The sequence below is a fragment of the Staurois parvus genome, unplaced genomic scaffold (assembly GCF_062004578.1).
Source record: "Staurois parvus isolate SC_StPar_1 unplaced genomic scaffold, SC_StPar_1.0 ptg001779l, whole genome shotgun sequence".
Lineage (NCBI taxonomy): Eukaryota > Metazoa > Chordata > Amphibia > Anura > Ranidae > Staurois > Staurois parvus.
This window is the reverse complement of record NW_028319575.1, coordinates 17,804-37,044: the sequence shown is the minus strand read 5'-3', so window position 1 is coordinate 37,044 and position 19,241 is coordinate 17,804. Positions and strand designations below refer to the sequence as shown.

Here is a 19,241-nt window from a genome sequence, read left to right as displayed (position 1 = left end):
AACAACATTAAATAGGTGCAATTTTTTTTTTTTTTTTTTTTCTATTGCGACTTTACATTGCCACTTTGATATGACTTTGGCTTTGACTGTTGCACAATTGTTGCATTGATAACATTAAGGAGCGATTTTTTTTTTTTTTTTATCAATGCAACAATTGTGCAACAGTCAAAGCCAAAGTCATATCAAAGTGGCAATGTAAAGTCGCAATAGAAAAAAAAAAAAACCTTCGCACGACTTTGGGGGTCGCACAAGTGTGAACGGAGCCTTATGCAGTATGTCATTTTTAATCATTTTGTGTCCCATTTTTGTTTCCTATAGATTTTTTTTTTTTAAATTATTTTGAATGAACAACCTGCCCACCAAAACTATAGGCGGCCAATAAAAATAGAGAATCCCAGCCCATGCAACGCCTGGGCCAATATCGATGTAAATCTGGCGAGTTCGGCTACAGCGCCATCAAGCGGCTGGTGTAAGTAAAGTCTTCTGTGCTACTGTAGGTGTTGTGTTAGTCTACAGTTTTCTGCAATAGACAAGATTCTATATTAACTCCCCCATAAAAAAAAAAAATAAAAAAATAAAAAAAATAAATAAAAAAAAAAAAAAAGGGGGAAAATGTTTTGTTTTTTTTTTTAAACTGGATCATCTCCTGCCACCTGATGACCTCTGCAATGCCGCCACGGCTACGGTCCAGCGATCGCGCCACTGTTGCAGGGACAGACCTCCTCTCTGCTCCCAGGGCAGGCATGTCTGGGCCGGCTGTTCCCACCTGTGGAGAGTGTAAAAAAAAAAAAAAAAAAACAAAAAAACACCACTGAGAAATCTGTGGACCGGCACACTGCAGCAACCACATCAACCAGGGTTCCTCCATTGGTTGGCTGGGGGTCCCTTGAGCAGTCGCAGATTAATCTCCCACCTCTAATTTTTTTTTCTTTTAAAGACGCATGATCACATGTACCCTCAACTTATAGAACATTCCCTGTTGCTAACCCCCTGATCCATTGTGGACATGTAAAGGCAAAATAGGGGAGGGCGCCACCATTTAAGTGCAGATAGTTTTTTAAAAAACTTAAAAAAAAAAAAGACAAAAATTTGCACTCACAGCACGGAAGGACAAAGTCAGTAAATCATCAAATCCAATGTGGGGCCTTCTATGGAGAAGTCTTGGTGTGCAGAGACAGGCAGGGAGACGGCTGGTAAACGCAGAGCCGCGCGGGGAAGGCGGCTGGCAAAGGCAGAGGCGCGCGGGGAAGGCGGCTGGCAAAGGCAGAGGCGCGCGGGGAAGGCGGCTGGCAAAGGCAGAGGCGCGCGGGGAAGGCGGCTGGCAAAGGCAGAGGCGCGCGGGGAAGGCGGCTGGCAGAGCCGCGCGGGGAGGCGGCTGGCAAAGGCAGAGCTGCGCGGGGAGGCGGCTGCTCTGTAGCAGCTGCAGCTAATCCCGGGAGCATTCAGGCCCGGATACACACCCGCAGCTTCCCTGCGCAGCTCGCCAGCCACCTCCCCGCTGATCTCTGCCCACCAAGGCCACTCCATGAAAGATCCCACTCTGGATTTCATGATATACCGGCTTTGTCCTTTCACGCAGCGAGCGGAAATTTTCTCTTTTATTTTAAGGTTTTAAATAAACCGTCTGCACTTAGAAAGGTGGCGCCCTCTCTTGTCAACTTTTACATGTCCACAATGGATCAGGGGTTAGCAACTCCACAGCGGACCGCGGAAAGTTCGATGAAAGGTCCTTTCAAGCAGCGAGTGCGTATTATATATTAATGTATATAATATATTAATTATATAATATATTAATTATATAATATATTAATATTTATATTAATGTTTTTATTAAACCGCCTGCCCTTAGCTGTCGCCCTCTCCTGTTTACTTTTAGATGTGCATTAGGTTACTCAAGTCCCGTTTTTGAGGCAACTGTCCCTGATGCCTTTTCAGTTGCAATTGGATCCTTCCCGTACCCCACCCATGAAATATTCAATTGTCCAATGTTGCACATAGTTTCACACCGCGGACATGGACTACACAGTACTGCGGGATTTTTGCCATTTCTTAACTGAGCGGATATTTAGCTTCAGCAAAATTTATTGTGACCAATAACCCCCCCCCCTCCCCCCACAAAAAAAAAAAACACAAAAAAACAAAAAAAAACCTCAAAAAGCCCAATAAAAGAAACCAAAAGCCCCCAAAAAAAGAAAAAAAAGACCCCAAAAAAGGAGAAACAAAAAAAAAAAAAAAAAAACAACAACCCCCACCCCCAAAAAAACAAAACAAAAAATGAAAAAACCCAATAAAAAGAGAAAAAAAAAAAAACCACAAAAAAGGAAAAAACAAAAAAACCCCAAAACAACCCCCCCCAAAAAAACAAAACAAAAAACCAAAAAAAAAAGGAACAAAAAAAACAAAAACCCCCAAACAAAACAAAAAAACAAAAAACAAAAAAAAAGGAACAAGAAACCCCCCTCCAAAAAAAAAACAAAAAAAAAACAACCCCCCAAAAAAAAGAACCCCGAGAAACAAAGGAATATGGTTTGGACTTTAAATGCACTTAGCTACATTAAGATTCGACTTCACATCAAGGCACATTCACTCCCAATATTCAAATTTCTCCCAACCGCTGAACTGTTCTCTGGGTTGTATCTGACCAATAGGATTTGTCCCTCACCCTCGTCTCTTGTACGGGTAACCCGCACTGTGTTCGGACGTACCAGTCAGTGATGGTGGCCTGGGCCTCCGCCCCGTACTCCTGGCTCTTCTCACATTGATCGATCAATCGCTGCAGCTTTGGAACCAACTCGTCCGTTTGCTGGGCATAGTGGGCCGAGAGCAGCTTCAACAGGGCTGGTGGGGGGAGGAAAGGGGTGGGGGGAGGAAAGGGGGGGGGGGGGGCAGGGGGGTTGGTGAGAACAATTAACCATAGAACAAGAAAAGATGAAAATATTAAAAAAGGGGCCCCCCCCAAGTCGTATTTATTAAAGCAGCAATGCAACAAACAGGATGCATTACTACAACTACCAAGTGGATTAGAGCCCAAGTTTAGTTTTTACTAACAGGAAAAAAAAGAAAAAAAAAAAAATTAAATATATATATATATATATATTTTAATAAATCTATATTAAAAATAAACATTTTTTTAACATTAAAAAAAAATATATATATATATATATATATATATATATATATATATATATATATATATATATATATATATATATATATATATAATATATATATTCTATCTATCTCTATTTTTTTTTTTTTAATATTATAAAAAATATATTTATTTTTAATATGGATTTATTATAAAAAATTATATATTTATATATAATTTTTTTTAAATAAATAAAAAAAAAATAAATAAATAAAAAAAATAATATATATATATATATATATATATATATATATATATATATATATATATATAAATAAATAAATTTTTACATATTAAAAAAGATATATTTTTAATATATATTTATTAAAAAAAAAATATTTTTATATATATATATAAAAATAAGAAAAATAAATTAAAAATAAATAATTTAGATATTATTTCCCTGTAGATCTGCAGCCGGTGAAATAATCGTTAATAAAAGGGCACTCCGCTTACCGTCGGTGTCCGGGCTCTGGCTCTCCCGCAGCCGCTTCTGTATTTTGCTCACGGCTTGATTGCGCCCGTTTATCTGAGAACGCAGGAAAAGCAGCTTCTTCTTCATATCTGCCACGTGACCGAGGATGGTCTCCGGAGCCTGGGATTTAAAGGGGAGATCAGACTGGTGAAAGAACAAAAATGGCCGCCCTTTTGCCAGCGGCAATGCTAAGTGTCCGGAATCATTTGCTCAGGGTCAGAATAGGATCGTCTCTCAGGGGCCACGAATCGCGCAGCAGCCACGTCATTACATTTCAGGGATACAAGCGCTTCCGTTTTACATTTTAGTCGAATCATCTCTGACCTTTGGAAATTCCCTCTGCAAATCGATCTCAATAAAACACTCATGGCTATTGGACGCCGTACACAAAAGGTGACGGCACAGAGGTGGGCCCCCCAAGGAGGGGATATTATATTGATATCGGACTAATATGGAAATGTTCTTTCTACCCCCTGATAAAAGGGGGCGCTCTTGGGACCCCCAAAACACATTGATACTTATTTGAATATCACCCTTTTACTGGAATAAAGTTGTATCTGCACCGCAGGGGGGGGGGGGGGTGCTACAATTTCCATTGTTATTACACTGATTGCTTCCGGTCACACAGCAGCCATTGAAAGCTGGTAGGACGGGTTATTGATCACATGACTGGGGTGATGGACAATCACAGGCTCGGGCTACCAAGGAAACTCCTCCAGCGGGACGATCTCTTCAAGGGTCAATGGGAACCCTCCGGCGGGACAACCTCTTCAGAGGTCAATGGGAACCCTCCGGCGGGACGACCTCTTCAAGGGTCAATGGGAACCCTTCGGCGGGACGACCTCTTCAAGGGTCAATGGGAACCCTTCGGCGGGACGACCTCTTCAAGGGTCAATGGGAACCCTTCGGCGGGACGACCTCTTCAAGGGTCAATGGGAACCCTCCGGCGGTACGACCTCTTCAAGGGTCAATGGGAACCCTCCGGCGGTACGACCTCTTCAAGGGTCAATGGGAACCCTTTGGCGGGACGACCTCTTCAAGGGTCAATGGGAACCCTCCGGCGGTACGACCTCTTCAAGGGTCAATGGGAACCCTCCGGCGGTACGACCTCTTCAAGGGTCAATGGGAACCCTTTGGCGGGACGACCTCTTCAAGGGTCAATGGGAACCCTCCGGCGGTACGACCTCTTCAAGGGTCAATGGGAACCCTCCGGCGGTACGATCTCTTCAAGGGGAACCCTCCGGTGGTACGATCGATTAAGGGTCACCCTCCAGTGGTACGATTTCTTCAAGGGTCACCCCCCGGTGGTACGATCTCTTCAAGGGTCACCCTCCAGTGGTATGATCTCTTCAAGGGTCACCCCCCCACGGTGGTACAATCTCTTCAAGGGTCACCCCCCGGTGGTACAATCTCTTCAAGGGTCAATGGGAACCCTCCGGCGGGACAACCTCTTCAGGGGTCAATGGGAACCCTCCGGCGGTACGATCTCTTCAAAGGTCAATGGGAAACCACCGCCGGGACGATCTCTTTAAGGGGAACCCTCCGGTGGTACGATCTCTTCAAGGGTCACCCCCCGGTGGTACGATCTCTTCAAGGGTCAATGGGAACCCTCCGGCGGGACGATCTCTTCAAGGGCCAATGGGAAGACATTAAAAACGGATAAAGTGACTACTGTGCTACCACTTAGGAACCCGGACCCCTTCAATGACTTACCTTATATAAAGGCAGGCCGATACTAGTGTAGATCTTTTTGTAGACATTATAGTACGGACAGTGGGGGCTGGACAGACGATTGATGGAGAGGTCCATAGGCGGGACTTCATTTACACTGTAGGAGAGAAAAAGAGAGGACAACGATCAGAACATGGACAATGCTAGAAAGCCCCCCTGGCCTGCTGCCCACCGCATTTCATCGGGGAGCTAGCTGCTAGGACTCGGAAAAGACAGCCGGCCTCCAGATGACATCACAAAGAAGATGGCGGCCTGGGACCTAAAGGTGTGGCGGCTCTCGGCAGATCACAGCAGGACATCGCTGGATTCGCTGGGCAAGAGGGTATGCTAATCCGTCTAAACCCACCATACCAGTTAAGAAGGGTTTAATATTACACGGTCATTGGGGAAGGGGGTGGGGGGCGGTAATATGCTGGAACACATTACTCATGTATTTTAGGGTGTAACATGTTCTAAAGCTGAACTTATCCTTTAAAGTGTCTGTAATCCTCAGACATGAAATACGAACAGAGCATATCCCTTTATAGTGTGTACTTGTCTCAGTCCAGAGAACTAAGGGTCAGCTCTGCCTCCTCCCTCTGCTATCAGCATGAGTCACTTCTGACAAGTTTTCCTGACACCAAGAGACAAAAAGGTGACAGGGGAGGGACCTCCAGCACACAGCCTGGGACTTACAGCCTCATCGTGAAAGGGAGAGGGGGGGGTGTCACTTCCCTCCAATCAGCTCTCAGAGCTCTGAAGAGTGTAATTTCAGCTCCTTGCCCCCTGCTTTGTGAAAGCTCAAACAAGCTGTATACATTCTGCAGTACGAATGGCTGTTGAGAAAAGAAGACCGCAGATAAACAGGTGCAACTTATGTAGGAGGATTGGTTTCATCTTCACTGGGTATATGGAAGGGTTTTTAAGCTGGGCCTCCCATGAGGGGACAAACCCCAAAATTCCATGTCTGACCAGAGAACCGCTCACCCGTCCGCACAGAGTTTCTGAAGTGCCGGGAGGGAGATGGCCGAGAAGTATTTAACGTCCTTCGCGATGGAATCCTTTAGGCGCTGAGACTCTTGGGAGACTTCCTGCGGCCGCAGTAGCAGCTTCTCTGCGATGAACTTCTGCACCTATTGTGGAGACAGAGAGGGGCCGGGGGGGAGGTTGGGTCAGCTATGAAGAATGCAAGCCTGCCAATCTGGTGCTGATGACCCCCCAAGAAGCTCCACTCCCATTGGCTGGGTATAATTTTTTTTTCAAATGTTTTGCTCTTTTTTTGTTTATAGCGCAAAACATAAAAACACTCATTAGTGATTAACTACCACCAAAAGAAATCTCTATTTGAGTGAAAAAAAATGTCATATGGGTACAGTGTTGCATGACCGTGCAATTGTCATTCAAAGTGCGACAGCGCGGAAAGCTGAAAATTGCCCTGGGCAGGGAGGGGGTGACAGTGCCCGCTAGGCGAGGGGTTGTGGTGTCTGATGGTGTCCGATAAGACCTCACCTCTGCGCAGCTGCGCCGTATTTGCGACTTCGCCATGGCGTTTCCTTTTATTAAGATTTGGATATGTTTTTGTTTTTTGTCCTGTAATAGAAAGTAACAAAGTCAGAGATCTCAGAAGATAGAGCGAGCGAGAAGGCGGAGCGTGACCGCAGAGCCAGCGAGAAGGCGGAGCGTGACCGCAGAGCGAGCGAGAAGGCGGAGCGTGACCGCAGAGCGAGCGAGAAGGCGGAGCGTGACCAGAAAGCGAGAAGGCGGGGCGTGACCGCAGAGCGAGAAGGCGGGGCATGACCGCAGAGAGAGAAGGCGGGGCGTGAACGCAGAGCGAGAAGGCGGAGCGTGAACGCAGAGCGAGAAGGCGGAGCGTGAACGCAGAGCGAGAAGGCGGAGCGTGAACGCAGAGCGAGAAGGCGGAGCGTGAACGCAGAGCGAGAAGGCGGAGCGTGAACGCAGAGAGAAGGCGGGGCGTGAACGCAGAGAGAAGGCGGGGCGTGAACGCAGAGAGAAGGCGGAGCGTGAACGCAGAGAGAAGGCGGAGCGTGAACGCAGAGAGAAGGCGGAGCGTGAACGCAGAGCGAGAAGGCGGAGCGTGAACGCAGAGCGAGAAGGCGGAGCGTGAACGCAGAGCGAGAAGGCGGAGCGTGAACGCAGAGCGAGAAGGCGGAGCGTGAACGCAGAGCGAGAAGGCGGAGCGTGAACGCAGAGCGAGAAGGCGGAGCGTGAACGCAGAGCGAGAAGGCGGAGCGTGAACGCAGAGCGAGAAGGCGGGGCGTGAACGCAGAGAGAAGGCGGGGCGTGAACGCAGAGAGAAGGCGGGGCGTGAACGCAGAGAGAAGGCGGGGCGTGACCGCAGTGCAGACACTGACCAGCAGCAGGCAGGAGTCCTGAACGTTCTGCTGTTGCTGTTGGAGAAGTTTCACCTCCTGCTTCCGCTCCATGGTTTTTTCTTGTAACGCTCGGCATTCCTGCAGCAACGCATCCTGACATCCTCGAAGGAGCACGGAACGCAGCTCGGCGTCAAAGGCGGCCCTGACATCCAACCATACAGAGGGGGGAGGGGAACAAAGAGAGCTTTGGGTTAAAATGTTTAGCTATAGGGTGCAATACCCAACCACAGCCTGCAGATGGCGCATTAGAAAATACAATCCTTACTGTAGACCACACAGCTTTAGCACCACCTAATGGTCAATACAAAGTACTGCAGCCATCAACTGCACCTACTACCAAAAAAAACATAAAAGGTTGAAGTTAGTCCTGCTTAAGTGGTGCTCTTGGGGCCCCACCTGCTGAGCTGAGACACCTCGCTGTCATCTGCCAGGGATTTGTGCACTTCCTGTATCTTCCCTGCCAGGAGCTCGGATACTTCCTGCATCTGGTGCTGCACAGAGTGCAGTTGTGTGGTCACCTTGACCGACTCGGCCCAGCCCTCCTGGAGGAGACAAAGCAGAAATCCTATGACAGCCGATGAGGAGCAAATAAAGTCTGCCTTTTAGGATTTGACCCTTTCCTGAAATCTTTGCATACCCCCTCCCCCACTTGCTGCTCTTATACAGGAACACGTATGTTAAACTACAGAAAAGGTCTACATTTTATATTTTTTTTGCTGTTCCATATTTCTATCAAATGCGTTACACAGACAATGTTCCTTTAGTGGCCATCTGCAGTTCTCTCTGCCTCTAGGACCAGCGACTGCTGAGAACGTTGGGCTTTGGCCCTTAAGAATATATATATATATATATATATATATATATATATATATATATATATATATATATATATATATATATATATTTATTAAAAAAAATATATAGATTCTTGGGACGTAACGGCCAACAGATTCTTGGGACGTAACGGCCAATAGATTCTTGGGACGTAACGGCCCATAGATTCTTGGGACGTAACGGCCCATAGATTCTTGGGACGTAACGGCCAATAGATTCTTGGGACGTAACGGCCAATAGATTCTTGGGACGTAACGGCCAATAGATTCTTGGGACGTAACGGCCAATAGATTCTTGGGACGTAACGGCCAATAGATTCTTGGGACGTAACGGCCAATAGATTCTTGGGACGTAACGGCCAATAGATTCTTGGGACGTAACGGCCAATAGATTCTTGGGACGTAACGGCCAATAGATTCTTGGGACGTAACGGCCAATAGATTCTTGGGACGTAACGGCCAATAGATTCTTGGGACGTAACGGCCAATAGATTCTTGTAACGTAACGGCCAATAGGATTCTTGTGACTCATATTTCTATCAAATGTGTTACACAGACAATATTCCTTTAGTGGCCATCTGAAGCTCTCTCTGCCTCTAGGACCAGCGACTGCTGAGAACTTTGGCCCTTAAGAATATATATATATTCTTGTGACGTAACGGCCAATAGATTCTTGGGACGTAACGGCCAACAGATTCTTGGGACGTAAAGGCCAATAGATTCTTGTGACGTAACGGCCAATAGATTCTTGGGACGTAACGGCCAATAGATTCTTGGGACGTAACGGCCAATAGATTCTTGGGACGTAACGGCCAATAGATTCTTGGGACGTAACGTACCTGTATTAGACTGTTAAAGGACGGGAGAGCATCCGATGCGTTCCGATGGTCACCCTCATAGTAAGATCTGAAAAGCACAGACAGCCAATTACCGACCTGAAAATTTTATCCAAGAAACTTGGTGACAAGACAATCGCCTGCCTGCCAAGTCCCATAACTTACCTATAATGTGTCATGCTGCCCACTCAGCTACACTACATGGCCAAAAGTTTGTAGACACCTGACCATCATACCTTCCTATATTGCCAAAAGAATGTGGTCCCCCATCTAAATGATGGAGTTCCGATATCTCCAGTGAAGAGGATACAAAGACACTGCAGACAAGTGGGCTCTTCCAATCATGTGGTGACAGTTTGGGGGAAGGCCCTTTTCTGTTCCCGCATGACTGTGCCCCTGTGTACAAAGCCAGCTCCATAAAGACATGAATTGACCAGTTTGGTGAGGAGGAACCCAAGTGTCCTGCTCAAAGCCCTGACCTCGACCCTACTGAACACCATTGGGATGAATTGGAATAAGGCAGGTCTTTCAACCAACCCATGGCCACAGAGCGGGATTGGGGGGGGCAATGCCACACCCATGGACACAGCGCTGGGTTGGGGGGCTACGCCACACCCATGGCCACAGCGCGGGGTTGGGGGGGGGGGGGGGCAACGCCACACCCATGGCCATGGATTTGGATGGAATAGGAAGTCTAACAAGATCATAAAGATGTGATATCCAGGTGTCCACCTACATTTTGGTGATATTCAGTATTAAATACAGAATAAACTCTTCCAAACTCAACCTTTTGATATAAACATCTCTGTATTCTTATTTGTGCTTTCTGATGTATATATTAAAAAAAAAAAAAAAAAAAAAAAAAAGGGGAAGAAAGAAGGAAAGAAAAAGAGGAAAAAAGGAAAAAGAAAGAAAGAAAGAAAGAAAAAGGGAAAAAAGGAAAAAGAAAGAAAGAAAGAAAGAAAGAAAGAAAAAGGGAAAAAAGGAAAAAGAAAGAAAGAAAGACAGAAAGAAAGAAAAAGGGAAAAAAGGAAAAAGAAAGACAGAAAGAAAGAAAAAGGGAAAAAAGGAAAAAGAAAGAAAGAAAGAAAGAAAGAAAAAGGGAAAAAAGGAAAAAGAAAGACAGAAAGAAAGAAAAAGGGAAAAAAGGAAAAAGAAAGACAGAAAGAAAGAAAAAGGGAAAAAAGGAAAAAGAAAGACAGAAAGAAAGAAAAAGGGAAAAAAGGAAAAAGAAAGACAGAAAGAAAGAAAAAGGGAAAAAAGGAAAAAGAAAGACAGAAAGAAAGAAAAAGGGAAAAAAGGAAAAAGAAAGAAAGAAAGAAAGAAAGAAAGAAAAGAGGAAAAAGAAAGAAAGAAAGAAAGAAAGAAAGAAAAAAGGGAAAAGAGGAAAAAGAAAGAAAGAAAGAAAGAAAGAAAGAAAGAAAGAAAAAAGGAAAAAGAAAGAAAGAAAAGAGGAAAAAGAAAGAAAGAAAGAAAGAAAGAAAGAAAGAAAGAAAGAAAGAGAAAAAGAAAGAAAAAGAAAGAAAAAGAAAGAAGGGAGGAAGTAGAAAGAAATAAAAAGAAAGAAGGGAGGAAGAAGAAAGAAAGAAAAAGAAAGAAGGGAGGAAAGAAAGAAAGAAAGATGGGTATAATTCTAATGTGGAATTCACCTCGCCCGTTTGTAGGTCTCTAAGGCGTCTCTGCTGTCATGGCCGTCCCCCGTGGTCTCGGAGATGCTGCTAGAGGTCTGGGAAGAGTCGGAAGTGAGGGAGGACTGTAGCTGTCTCAAATCCCGCGTGGCCTCCAGAGCCAAGTGCTCCAGAGAGGAGACAATGTGGTTGGGAGGGTGAACCATCCAGACTTTCTACGGGACATGAAAACATCGGATATGTTATTAGAACCAAGCATTGAAATGATATACTTTGCTGTCCTTTCAGATTTCCTCAAAACAGGGTCATTACCGCAGGGAACACTGGGGTGATGGGAGAGGAGCGGAGCACCACGGACGATAAAAGTGTACAAGAGCCAACGTGTTTCGGCAGAACCGCCTCCCCTTTCTTCAGGGCTGTATTTCTTGAAAAATGTTTAGGCTCTGAGAGGGTTAAATATATTCAATAGTGTGTGTTGTGGGGCAGAGGCAGCTTCTCAGAGGCCAACCATCAAGAAATACAGCCCTGAAGAAGGGGAGGCAATACCCCCGAAACGCGTTGAAGATTTATAGAACCGTTTATTGAAGATATTAGTATCCAAATAGAGCCAACGCGTCTCAGGGGTATTGCCTCCCCTTCTTCAGGGCTGTATTCCTTGATGGTTGGGCTCTGAGAGGCTGCCTCTGCCCCACAACACACACTGTTGAATATATTTAACCCTCTCAGAGCCTAAATATTTTTCAAGAAATACAGCCCTGAAGAAAGGGGAGGCGGTTCTGCCAAAACGCGTTGGCTCTTGTATACTATGATCGTCAATAAACGGTTCTAAACATTAAGGAAGACGTTTTTCCAGGACATCGTGCTCTCCTCTCCCATCACCCCAGTGTTCCCTGTTGTCATCGGAAAGGTAGCAGCCCCAGACCCCAGGGGGTTGATTTAGCCACTTCCCATCAATACAGCCCTGAAGAAAGGTGAGGCAGTTCCCCCGAAACGCGTTGGCTCTACTTGGATACTATTATCTTCAATAAACGATTCTAAAAATGTTTTTCTGGCTCCTGGGTGCTCGCCCAAGGACAAGTGGTTGTCGGACAGGATGACAATGTTCAACCCTTCCCCACCAAACTAAAAAAAAAAATGTGAACAGACTCCACCCCCCCCCCCATCCTGTCCCGGCAGAACGAATTGTAAAAATTGCCCTACAGCTGACAAATACCCGTCAGAGGCTCTAACCTCCACCCCTTTCAAAGTGTGAAAAATCGTCCCATGCAATCGGAGTGTGCCTTTGAATTGCTTACCTCTGCCATGCTCATCCAGTGCTCGTGCGAAAAAGACCGAACCTCCTCCCCTCCGGTCCTGCGCAGAATAAAAAGGGTCCTACTTAGGGGAACGGACGCAACGGAAATGGAAAAAAAAACAAACCGAACAGAGAAGGCGGCTAAACCTCCCGGCAGGACGTTTATACTCACAAAGAAGAGACGGAATCATCGCGGAGACGGCGGAAAAACTGCAAACGCACGTGGCAAACGTCCCTGACGTCCCTCTGTGAAAGGAAATAGGGGATTTTACAGTTCTTCAAATTGTAACCGAAGCACGGGAAATAAAATGTGTCATTTCCTGTCCTCACAGGATCCTTTACCCCGACGAGTGACGCAACATGTTGGGCGGAGCCGGGTGACGTCATTGCGTAGACCAGAATCGATCTGTGTGTGTTTTATAGGCGGTTTTGATCTTTTTCAAGCACAAGTGCAATACCTCTCGATAGTTTGTGTCAGGATTACACTACGGTGGTCTAGAATTGACTTTTAGTGACAGGGGGAAGTAGAGCCGATCTCTTAAAGGGGTACACACCTGGCTATGGAGGGTGTGGGTGAGCGAATACTGGAAGAGACCCTGAACCTCTTATTTTGCCCCTGCGATCTGGGGAAGGTGCATGTGGCCTGTAATTATGCATTGGTCCACAATCTAAGGCGAGGGCACATCTTGGCACAGAGGTGGATCACTTTTCAGTGTGGAGTGCAGCACTGGAGTTGTGGCGCCACTTGCTTCGCATGCAGAAGTTTGGATTGGAGAATATATATATATATATAAATTCTTTTTCTTTTTTAAATGTAAGGGGGACTAAGGAAGGGGGGGGGGGGGGGGAATTGTGAAACTGGATTTCCACTTTAATCATGGAATGTTGAAGACAAAGTTCAGAAGAAGTACCGGGTCACCCACCATCACCTCGGGTTCCGGTAAGGCCCCTCTGGCAGAGTCGCTTTCCAACAAAGGAAATATAATCTCCCTCTGAGATGCTCTGCAGGAAGAAGAATAACAAAAAAACAAAACAAAAAAAACAAAACACAAAAAAGTATATTATTACAGATACCCGATATTCACGGACCACAAAAACAAACAAAAACAAAAAGCAAACAAAAAAAACACACGACGAGACACCCGAGGTCATCCACACACCGGCTGGCATCCTGCAGCTGCTCGCAACGGTACTCTAGCCGAGCGTTGCTTTCCCGGAACGTCTTGCAGTCCTCCTCTCTCTTCTTATTGAACGCCTGGAGCAGGAGGGAGCGGCGGCGGTAATCCTGCGACTTCTCGCTGTTCAGTTCTGTTGGGATACAACATACGTGTTACCCTGTGACCGCAACACTGACCGTGGGGAGAGACACACCATCTCCCAGAAGGGAGTCCCCCCCCCCTCACATTTTTGTAAATATTTGATTCTCTCTTTTCTTTTCATGTGACAACACTGAAGAAATGACACTCTGACCATCTCCTGTACCCTGTCTGCAGTCTCTGACCATCTCCTGTACCCTGTCTGCAGTCTCTGACCATCTCCTGTACCCTGTCTGCAGTCTCTGACCATCTCCTGTACCCTGTCTGCAGTCTCTGACCATCTCCTGTATCATATCTGCAGTCTCTGACCATCTCCTGTACCCTGTCTGCAGTCTCTGACCATCTCCTGTACCCTGTCTGCAGTCTCTGACCATCTCCTGTATCATATCTGCAGTCTCTGACCATCTCCTGTACCCTGTCTGCAGTCTCTGACCATCTCCTGTATCATATCTGCAGTCTCTGACCATCTCCTGTACTATGTCTGCAGTCTCTGACCATCTCCTGTACTATGTCTGCAGTCTCTGACCATCTCCTGTACCCTGTCTGCAGTCTCTGACCATCTCCTGTATCATGTCTGCAGTCTCTGACCATCTCCTGTATCATGTCTGCAGTCTCTGACCATCTCTTGTATCATATCTGCAGTCTCTGACCATCTCCTGTACTATGTCTGCAGTCTCTGACCATCTCCTGTATCATGTCTGCAGTCTCTGACCATCTCTTGTATCATATCTGCAGTCTCTGACCATCTCCTGTACCGTGTCTGCAGTCTCTGACCATCTCCTGTACTATGTCTGCAGTCTCTGACCATCTCCTGTACTATGTCTGCAGTCTCTGACCATCTCCTGTACTATGTCTGCAGTCTCTGACCATCTCCTGTATCATGTCTGCAGTCTCTGACCATCCCCTGTATCATGTCTGCAGTCTCTGACCATCCCCTGTATCATGTCTGCAGTCTCTGACCATGTCCTGTACTGTGTCTGCAGTCTCTGACCATGTCCTGTACTGTGTCTGCAGTCTCTGACCATCTCCTGTCGTATATATATATATATATTTTTTTTTTTATTACCACCCCCCCCCACACACATTCTCGCTGAACTCGTCCCGTCTCACCTTGGCTGAGGATCTCCTCCTCAGCACTCTGGATCTGTTCCTGCAAGTGCTGCAGCTCCGATCGCAGCTCTAGGATCTCCCGACAAAGCTGCTTCCTGCGCTGTTGCTCCTCCTCCTCCGCCGAGCGCTGCGCCTGCCAAGAATAGAAGAACATGAAGCGTTTACATTGTGAGGGGTTTCCATCGGTCTCTTATAGGAAGGGGCAGTAAATGTTGGTACATTGCTCCAGTTTGTGGTTTTGGTGTCCAACTTGCCGGCATGCACCCCAAAATTGGCCCATTTTCCTCTGTTCTGCCCCAATTTCAAGTATTTTTTTTAGGTATTGTATGGAAGAGTATGACCTTATTTTTGGAGCATGCTGACATCTAGTGGCCGTTTTTGGGCTACTACAACTTGTTTACTAATGTGATTTTGGTATCTTCCTTTGTCCTTCCCGCTATGTATATAATGATACAATGTATAATGGAATGTATATAATGATACAATGTATAATAAGATGTATATAATGATACAATGTATAATAAGATGTATAGAATGATACAATGTATAATGGAATGTATATAATGATACAATGTATAATAGGATGTATATAATGATACAATGTATAATGGAATGTATACAATGATACAATGTATAATGGAATGTATATAATGATACAATGTATAATAAGATGTATAGAATGATACAATGTATAATGGAATGTATACAATGATACAATGTATAATAGGATGTATATAATGATACAATGTATAATGGAATGTATATGATGATACAATGTATAATGGGATGTATATAATGATACAATGTATAATGGGATGTATATAATGATACAATGTATAATAGGATGTATATAATGATACAATGTATAATAGGATGTATATAATGATACAATGTATCTCTCTTCTTCATTCAAAGAGGAAAAAGGGGGGGGGGGCTTCACAGTGACTGATCACTGTGATATCCAATCAGAGGCTTTCACAGCAATCATGTGACCCCAGAGTGTCCAGGTCCTGATGGTTAGAACGGGACACGGGGGCTCTCGCTGACACCCCGGTCTTTGTGCTGATAACTTGCCCAGCACAAAGAAAGGTACCCACGGAAAAAAAGCCCAGTCCAGAGGGGCTGCTAAGCTGCGTACTCTTGGCGCCAAAGGGGTTAAGAGTTAAGCTGCTTGTGGATGATAAGTCAGCAGGTGACCCTACCGTCCAGGCAGACTGGGTCTAAGGAGGTAGCGTTTGAAACAGAACAGCCTCCCCCCCCCCCGGACATTTCTGATAGAAGGATCACTTACCTCTGAGTGCTGCAGCTGCTGATACCTGCGTTCAGTCAAGGTGCGACATATACAGGACGATAAAATTGCTGTATTTTTTTGTTTTCTTGACTTCGACCTATAAGGTGCCCATAGACATGAGATGAAAGTCTCGCGCAGAGCCGTTGTGTGCACATTCCGCCTCTCTCTGGGATCAGAGCAGGCTGAGAGATGGTGGGAATTGTGCATACGTGTGGGTGTGTTTGGGAACACCTCCCCCTCTACCACAATCAGGGGTTCCCAGATCACCAGCACCCAAGGGAACCGCTGATGCTGTATTGCAATGTCTGGGTGACAAACCAAAACCCCAATCAGGACAGTTTGGCTCCTTCTATGCTTCTCAAGGCCTCAATTTCCACATCTACTGGAGGGTTCAGGCTTGTTTTAATGGTGACCCCACAGGACACAAATACTCCTCTTCCTTTGGCTCCAACATCATGGAGCAAAGAGCAATCCCTGGTACTTCCAGGTATGGTGTGGGGGACATGTGACACTCCCTTTTCTACTGGTGATTGGCTGCACAGCAGTCAGGTGACGTCACAACATTTTGGACTTCTTATCTCAGTGACACCAGGACAAAAAGCAGGGTGAATTCCTCAGTGGGGACACAGCAATAAAAACCTGACAGGGGTCCCACCCCCCTCACCTCCCTTTTCTGCTGGTTATTGGCTGCACAGCAGTCAGGTGATGTCACAAAATTTTGGACTTCCTGTCTCAGTGACACCAGGACAAAAAGCAGGGTGAATCCCCCACAGTGGGGACACAGCAATAAAAACCTGACAGCACCCCCCTCACCACGCCATATGCCCCATAGAATGCGGAATGTCGGTCAGTAAGGATACCACAGCAGGTTGCCTTCGATGTTCCTCACCGTCCTACAAGAGAAAAAAAAAAAAATCATAAAAAACGAAGACTGAGGATTAACATGGGATCCAAAGCTACATCAAAGTGGCACTGTAAAGTCGCAACGGGGGGAGGTCACTGCGACCCAACCCCCCCACAGCCCTTTGGGAAACTTTACAGTCCCAGAGGACTGCAGCCCATTCACAAAGCGCAGGAGACCTGCGAGGCTTCACTGCCGGTTTCCCTTAGTCAAGATGGCGGCGCCAGTACCTGCCAGCCGACTGTAGAATCAGCTCGGGGCGGGGACACCGCCGGACCCCTGGACAGGTAAGCGCCCCACTATTACTAGCCAGCAGCTACAAATACTTTGACTGCCAATTTTTTTTCTTTGGGAGGTGGCGGGCCGGAACTCCGCCAACGGCGGGACACTGTATCTGCGCTCAACCAACCAATCAGCTTTGGCCACGCCCCTCACCTCTGGCTGCGCACGTGGCAGATGACGTACTTCCAGATCTCAGCGCACTGTCCAATGAACAGCCTGGGAAGGGGAGAAGAAGACAGGAGGGTCAGGATGGAGCGGACCGGTCCTCTTCCTTCACTACACCTGGCAGGTCAGCCCTCACCTCTGCAGGACGTCCTCCGGGGGCGCTTTCTGCGTTGGGACACCCATCTCCTCCATCACCCATCTCCGCAGATCCTGCGCCAGACCGCGCCGATCCATTCCTGGGAGGACACACGGGTACAAACAATGAGAATAATAATAAACAAACAACAATAATAATAATAACAAACAAAAAAAGAAGCCCACACCAGGGGGGGGGGGGGGATAGAAGATTCAATTCACAAAGATGACACTCCGGGAGAATTCACTGAAAATGCCCCAAAATACACTACAAGTCCCAGCAATCCACTACAAATCCACTACAAGTCCCAGCATCTCCTACAAATCCACTACAAGTCCCAGCATGTCCTACAAATCCACTACAAGTCCCAGCATGTCCTACAAATCCGCTACAAGTCCCAGCATGTCCTACAAATCCACTACAAGTCCCAGCATGTCCTACAAATCCACTACAAGTCCCAGCATGTCCTACAAATCCGCTACAAGTCCCAGCATCTCCTACAAATCCACTACAAGTCCCAGCATCTCCTACAAATCCACTACAAGTCCCAGCATGTCCTACAAATCCACTACAAGTCCCAGCATCTCCTACAAATCCACTACAAGTCCCAGCATGTCCTACAAATCCACTACAAGTCCCAGCATCTCCTACAAATCCACTACAAGTTCCAGCATGTCCTACAAATCCACTACAAGTCCCAGCATGTCCTACAAATCCACTACAAGTCCCAGCATGTCCTACAAATCCGCTACAAGTCCCAGCATGTCCTACAAATCCGCTACAAGTCCCAGCATGTCCTACAAATCCACTACAAGTCCCAGCAATCCACTACAAGTCCCAGCATGCCTCACAAATCCACTACAAGTCCCAGCATGTCCTGAAATTACACAAGTCCCAGCATCTCCTACAAATCCACTACAAGTCCCAGCAATCCACTACAAGTCCCAGCATATCCTACAAGTAGAATGTCCTGGAAATGCACTACAAGTCCCGGCATGCCATGTAACCCCCACCAGTCCCAGCATGCTTTGCACACTCCTGGCTCTCTGGAGGGGCACTATCACTCCCAGCATGCCCTGAGCCGCCGCCCTCCCCCGCAGGGAGTTGTAGTTCTACAAGTTGTTTGTCTCTTATCCGCTTCTAAGACCCCCCGCAACCGCGTCCCGGTGCCCCCTCCCCCTCTCACCCCGTCCCGGTGCGGCTCAGTCTTCCCGCCAGTCGCGAATTTAAGGTGTCACCGCCGGGAGAACGTCACACGATGCACTTCCCGCATCCCGCCAGCAGAGGGAGGCAGAGCACCTCCACACAGCCGGGAGGCCTCACGCTGCAGGGCTTCTAAGGGGCTGCGGTGATGATCTCAGCGCCATCTTGTGGCCAAATGAGGGTATGACTATTACCTTGAATTTTCCTCTTTTTTTTATAGAAAGTTTCAAGAGAAAAGCAAGAAAGGAAGAAGAGCTGTCATTGCTGGAGGTGCATGATCTGCTGTTGTCATAGTGACCCTTCCTTCACTGCATGGCATGGGATGCTTTGCCATTTTTTAAATATATTTTTTAATAGATAATATTAATTAATTGTTACAATGCTGGTTAATATATATACTTATATATAAATATACTTTTTTTTTTTTATTATATCTCTATATACATTCCTGTACACACCCCTATAGATATACACACACACATAAATAAATATATATATATATATATATATATATATATAT

At 46.3% G+C, this 19,241-nt stretch overlaps 1 protein-coding gene across 1 annotated transcript; it reads right to left on the bottom strand.

Moving 5' to 3' along the window:
- Positions 1–123: 123 nt before the first annotated feature.
- On the bottom strand, positions 124–18,819 carry HAUS5 (HAUS augmin like complex subunit 5). The gene is made up of 20 exons (XM_089663825.1): positions 18,705–18,819; positions 17,519–17,618; positions 17,371–17,433; positions 16,895–16,927; positions 16,035–16,059; positions 14,744–14,876; positions 13,478–13,625; positions 13,241–13,319; positions 12,490–12,563; positions 12,319–12,376; positions 11,045–11,238; positions 9,399–9,465; positions 8,123–8,268; positions 7,706–7,868; positions 6,843–6,923; positions 6,321–6,466; positions 5,337–5,451; positions 3,605–3,743; positions 2,706–2,838; positions 124–766 (listed from the first exon to the last, which is right to left on the bottom strand). The coding sequence occupies exons 2-20, from the start codon at positions 17,614–17,616 to the stop codon at positions 640–642; spliced, it is 2,022 nt and encodes a 673-aa protein (XP_089519951.1). The 5' UTR covers positions 17,617–17,618; positions 18,705–18,819; the 3' UTR covers positions 124–639.
- Between the last annotated feature and the right edge of the window lie 422 nt (positions 18,820–19,241).